At 54.4% G+C, this 5,907-nt stretch overlaps 1 protein-coding gene across 1 annotated transcript in view; it reads left to right on the top strand.

Annotated features, from left to right (window-relative positions):
- LOC103809522 (otoferlin-like) overlaps positions 1–1,623 on the top strand; it is a 26,952-nt gene extending 25,329 nt beyond the window's left edge. Inside the window, 3 exon segments of the mRNA XM_009082360.1 lie at positions 369–547; positions 705–805; positions 1,443–1,623. Coding sequence (XP_009080608.1) covers positions 369–547; positions 705–805; positions 1,443–1,623 — 461 coding nt within the window.
- The last annotated feature ends 4,284 nt before the right edge of the window (positions 1,624–5,907 follow it).

The following is a 5,907-nucleotide window of genomic DNA, read 5'->3' as shown; positions in this document are numbered from 1 at the left end:
GGGGACATTAAGGTTGGCCACCAGGAGGAATTTCTCCATGGTAGGGGCTGTCAGGCATTGGAAGGGGCTGTCCAGGGAGGTGGTGTAGTCACCATCCCTGGAGGTGTTCAAGGAACAGAGCACTCAGTGCTCTGGTCTGTTGACAAGGTGGTGATGGGTCACAGGTTGGATTTGATGGTCTTGGAAGGCTTTTCCAACCTCAGTGATTCCATGCTACTGACATCCCTTATCTCCACTGCTCCTGTAGCAAAATCGATCATCATTTAGTTCCCAGAGTTGGCTCAATGCTTCTCCCCAGGGCAGGAGTCACTGGTCCAGGACTCAGCATTTTGGAGATGCCAACCTGTGTGCTCCTCTTTCTCCTCCAGGGGCAATTGAGCTGGACCTGACCCGCTTCCCCCGGGGAGCCAAGACATCGAAGCAGTGCAGCCTGGAGATGGTGACGAACGATTCAGAGCTGCCCATGATCTCCATCTTCAAGCAGAAGCGAGTCAAGGGCTGGTGGCCATTCGTGGCCAGAGATGAGAACGATGAGCTGGAGATCACCGTAAGGATGGAGCCAAGGAAGGGGTTTTGCATCCTGGGGACTCTTTGCAATCACCCTCCACCCCGACACATGATTTGATTCCCTCTTTGTGTCTCCATGCCTAAGCTGGAGGTGAGAGGGTTGCCCAGGTCTCAGCACAGCTCTCTGCTCTCTATAGGGGAAGGTTGAGGCTGAGCTGCACCTGCTGACGGCTGAGGAGGCAGAGAAGTCCCCGGCTGGGCTGGCTCGGAATGAGCCTGACCCACTGGAGAAACCCAAGTGAGTAGGAAGCCTGCTCGCTCAGCAGGCACCTGGGCTTCTGGGTCTCTGCTCACCTGCAGTCCTGCATCCAACATGTAGATGTGGACCTGTGGGAGCAGGTCCAGGGGAGGTCACAGAGATGCTCCGAGGGCTGGAGCAGCTCTGCAATGGAGCCAGGCTGGGAGAGCTGAGGGTGTCCAGCCTGGAGAAGAGAAGGCTCCAAGGAGATCTTAGAGCCCCTTCCAGTGCCTCAAGAGGTTCCAAGAGAGCTGCAGAGGGACTTGGGACAAGGGATGGAGGGACAGGACACAGGGAATGGCTTCCCACTGCCAGAGGGCAGGGAGAGATGGGATACTGGGAGGGAATTCTTGGCTATGAGGGTGGTGAGGCACTGGCACAGGTTGCCCAGAGTAGCTGTGTCTGCTCCATCCCTGGGAGTGTTCCAGGCCAGGTTGGATGGGGCTTGGAGCTATGTGGGTTGGTAGAAATTGTCCATGCCCAAGGTCTACATGAGCTTTAAGGTCTCTTCCCACCCAAACCAGTGTGGGATTCAATGATTCTAGGTGCAGTGGAGTGGTCCCTCAGGAAGGAGCAAGGAGTGTCCATCCCTTCATGGCAATGGATTAATGATGGTTATTTCCTTCCTTCCCTGCAGTCGCCCAGACACATCCTTCATCTGGTTCCTGAATCCTCTCAAGTCCATCAAATACCTCATCTGTACACGCTACAAGTGGCTCATCATCAAGATTGTGCTGGCAGTGCTGCTCCTCATCATGGTTGCCCTCTTCCTCTACAGCATGCCTGGATACATGGTCAAGAAGCTGCTGGGAGCATGAAGCGCAGGAGCCTCTCCCATGTCTCCAGCTACATGGCACAACCTTCCCTGGCTCCATGCCCTTCCCTTCCCCACAGCCTCTCAGCAGCTTCAGGGGACATGTCCTCCCTCCTGCTGCTGCTGCTGCTGGGCCTCCTCTTTGCTTTCCACCTCTGTGCATCCCACTCAGGCTTTAGTTCCAGAGAAATGGGGCTGGAGGATGGCACCGAGCCCCAGGCTGTGCATCCCTCACCAGGGCTGGGAGAGGTGCCCAGTTGGCTACTGCTGGGAGGTCTCAGAGGCCTCTTCTCGCTGGGGTTGTGGCTGGTGCCCTCCTGGGGGTCTCAGCTTCAGGGGAAGGAAAGAAGTGTTGAGGCTGTGTCACTGGAGCTGTGGGAGTGCTCCCAAAAGGTTCATTGGAGGGGACACTCAGAACCAAGGATGGAGCAGGGACGTGGGATGGAGCAGCTGGGGCCATGCCAGCCGCACCAGCTTGCGGACAAGGCCCAGAGCATACCCAGTGCCTGTCCCCACTGTCAGAATTGTCCCTGCTCCACTCGTAGCTCTGGAGGTCACAGTTCCCCAGTGCAGGGACCTGTCCCAGGAGGGACCACCAGGCACAGTGCCCCAGCAGCCACTACAGCCTCCAGAGAGCCCTGGGCAAGGGGCAGAGCCTGCCCTTCCCTCGCCATGGATCAGGCACAGGCAGGGAAGTGTCCCTCAGCTCAAACATCTTCCACCTACCCAGAGGTGGTGCTGGCTGGACACCCCTGGGGGCTCACAGGTTCTCTGGTACAGTGTGAGCTCCCTATGTCCTTCTGGATTCTCCATGTCTTCTGTTTTGCATTGGTAATTATTGCAACTGGAGCCTTTCTTGCTGTGTGTATGGGGAAGGGCTGTTTTCTCCACCTGGAGAAGAGCCACCTTTCCCAGCTTCCAGTGTGCAAGTTCCTCACTGAATGATTAAGGACATCTTGGAGATGTTTTTGAGGATATTACTGTTTAAATCAGTTAATAAAAACCAGCTTTCATGTCCAGGTTCTCTGTGGAGGTTTGTGGTTAGTGGAGACACTGCTTGGTGCTGGCTGCTGCTTTTCTCCTTCCCTCCATCTGCCCTGCCTCTTCCGGGCCATGGAACCACCAAGGGTGGGAGAGACCTTTAAAATCACCATGTGTGCCCATGCATGTGTGTCTGTGTTAAGGAAACTTCCCTGTCTGACCATCCAAGCATCCCTCAGGCTGTCAGTCTCACCACCTCAGCTGGCACCAAAGCCTTTCACAGCTGCACACTCCACACACACAGCCACACCAGCTCCCTCACCAGCTCAGCCCCAGGTTTCCCACAGCAGAGTCTCATACCACCAGAGCCTTAAAACAATTTAATCTTAATGCAATAACTAGACAGCAAAATAACAGAATAACAGCTCAAGCTGCTGCCTCCAATGAGAGACTCCAAACAAAGAACCCCCTGGGCTCTCATCCCCTCAGTCTGAGCACAGGAAAGTCTGACTTAATGGAACATCCCTGCTAATCTCCTAAAAGGGAAAAAGAGGAGTTTCCAGGCATTTAAACCCTGCCCTGCCCTCCAGCTTTATCACAAGCAACAGGACAGAATTAAGGCTAGAGGATTCCCACGGGGCAGAAATGATTATCAGTATGAAGTCACAGAGGATTCTCAAAACTCAGTCACTGGTTGATCATTCACTACTTGTTAACACACTAGGTCAGGCGTTTGTCTCCATCCAACGGGCTGCTAGTAGCTGGGATACAAGTTCCTGGGATGGCCAGGTGCCTCCTGAAGAGCCTCTGTCCCCAGAGGCTGACATAGCTCAGCAGTTACAGTCTGTAAAACAGCACCTCTGGCTGATTCCATGGACTGTGGAACCTCATATCCAGGTGCAACTTCCTTTAGCCAGGCTTTTCCTGCTCCTCCTGTGTCAGCCCTTCTTGTTGGAAAGGCTCTGTCCAACTGGACTACTGTCACCAGCAAATTCTTGTCCCCAGCATAAGTGGCATGTTCCAGAGTCCCTGTGCCTCCACTGGGAAGGGAAGCAGCCCCATCCCACCCTCTTGACTCCGAGCTCAGTCAGACATTGAGATATTCTAGCAAGTTGAGCAGCAGTTTGTGATGCTTTTTTGTTTGGTGGCATAAATGACTAAATATTCCTTGGCAGAATTGCCTTTCCCCCAGTTATCCATACCCCATCAGCATCTTGAGTTGCTTCCCACCTTTCCCCTCGTCTCTTCTATCCTGCTGAGCCATCCCTGTCCCACACAGCTGTCAGATTTGGCCTTTGGCTCCAGCCCACCATCAGAGCCCCCACAGCACACTGTCCCTGTGGATGTGACAATCCTGCTCTTCCCAGAACATTCCTGTCATGTGACACCCCCCCAAAAGCAGCCTGAGAGTCTGGACAGATGTTGATTTGTTTCCCTCTTCCCAGCTGTGCCACAGGCACCAGACCCCCCAGTTCTGCTCCCTGTGCCTCCTCCGTGCTGGTTCTGCTCCTGGTCCCTGGCCCTGGCTCCCCACAGCACCCCTGGAGCAGTGCTGTCCGTGCAGGACGAGGCCCCAGCAGCTCCATCCGTCCGGAGGTGACCTGGAATGTGCATCCCTTGCTCACACTGGTGATGTCCTTCCCCATCCCTAGGCAGAGGCATCAGGCTGGTTGGATTCCAGGTGTTCCTTCCCATTCAGTCCCATCCAAGTGCCCATGGTGGCATCAGAGTTTGGGCTGCTGCTATCCCTGCCTGGCCACAGCCTGGTGCTGACACAGCACCTGAAGCAGTTGTGAACAACCTCTCCTGGCTCCTCCTTCCTGCAGCACCTCTCCACAAGCAATTCCATCTCTTAGCTCTTGCTCACCTCAGCCAGAGGTTTAGTCCATTCCTCCAACCCAGGTATCCACAGCCGCAAGAAAACCTCATACCTATGTTTTCTGCCTGGATGTGGGAGCTTCATGATGGTCTCCGTCCTCTCCGGGTCTGTCATTGCTGCTCCAAATTAAAGCCTAAACATTTCCCTTTCCTTTAAGCACAGCAGAGGTTCGGATGGAGCTGCAGCTGATTCCTGTTCCCAAGGCAACACATCCAGGCAGCGGCACCTCGGCGCTGTTTGCCGAGGACAAACATCTACAGGAAAAGACTCTGCAGGAGCTGGATCACCCAGGAATTTTGTACCTTCACTGCAGTGTTTGAGTGCCAAAATTCCCTGCAGGTTCACCAGGCTGAACCTTCACCCACCTGGAAACAGAAGACTGAAAGTGGTTTCTCATTTACGTTTGGTTTGTTTGGATAGCAAAAGCTTTTCCCTCCCCTCTCCCTGGAAGGACACACACCATGTCTGGAGCACAAACACTCGTGGAAGGAGTTGGTCGCTCCAGGTCACTGTTGTGTACTCATTGGGTGGCCTCAAAAGGAGAATTCAGGGAGCTCTGCATCTAGAGGCTCCATCCTGTGCTGCTTGTACCTGTTTGGATGGTTGCTGAAGCAGGTTCTCCAGAGGGTGAACATTGGCTGCTTTGGCTTGGCTGGGGGGGAGGTCCCTGTGGATTAGCACTTGCTGTTAACAGGTGGAACTCTGTGGGTATTTCTAAAAACATGGATAAAAGCACATTTCCCTATGAGCACTTTCTGTTGGATAAGAGGATCTGTCCCCAGAGCTCAGCCTGCAGCTGCCTCTGAGCTGAAGCACTGACTGTGCTCCTCAGTAGCCATTCCATGTCCACGTGTCCATGTCCATGTGTCTGTGTATCCATGTTCATGTGTCCATGCCTGTGTGTCCATGGTGGGGTGGTCCATTTACACAGGGATTGTATGTGTGTGTGTGATGTCCATGTGTCTGTCTCTATGTACCCATGTCGGTGTGTCTGGGTCTCCATGTCCCTGTCCCCATGTCCATGTCTGTGTTCATGTCCATGTGTCCCCATGTCCATGAGGGTCCATATCTGTGTTCATGTGCCCCCGTGCCCCTGTGCCTGTCCCAGTGTCCATGTCTGTGTCCATGCGTCCTTGTGTCCCTGTCCCAATGTCCATGTCCTTGTGTCCCAGTGTCCGTGTGTCCATGTGTCTGTGCATCCCCATCCCTATCCCCGTGTCCACGTATGTATCCATGTGTCCCTGTGTCCCTGTCCCTGTGTCCATGTGTCCCTGCGTCCATGCGTCCTTGCGTCCCTGTCACAATGTCCATGTCCGTGTGTCCCTGTGTCCATGCGTCCTTGTATCCCTGTCCCAATGTCCATGTCCTTGTGTCCCAGGGTCCGTGCGTCCCAATGTCCAAGCCCTGGGGGTGTCCTACCTGTCCCCG

This window comes from Acanthisitta chloris, unplaced genomic scaffold (assembly GCF_000695815.1).
Source record: "Acanthisitta chloris isolate BGI_N310 unplaced genomic scaffold, ASM69581v1 scaffold3189, whole genome shotgun sequence".
In the NCBI taxonomy this organism is placed as follows: domain Eukaryota; kingdom Metazoa; phylum Chordata; class Aves; order Passeriformes; family Acanthisittidae; genus Acanthisitta; species Acanthisitta chloris.
Note: the sequence above shows the minus strand (reverse complement) of the source record. Positions and strands in the feature narration are given on the sequence as shown.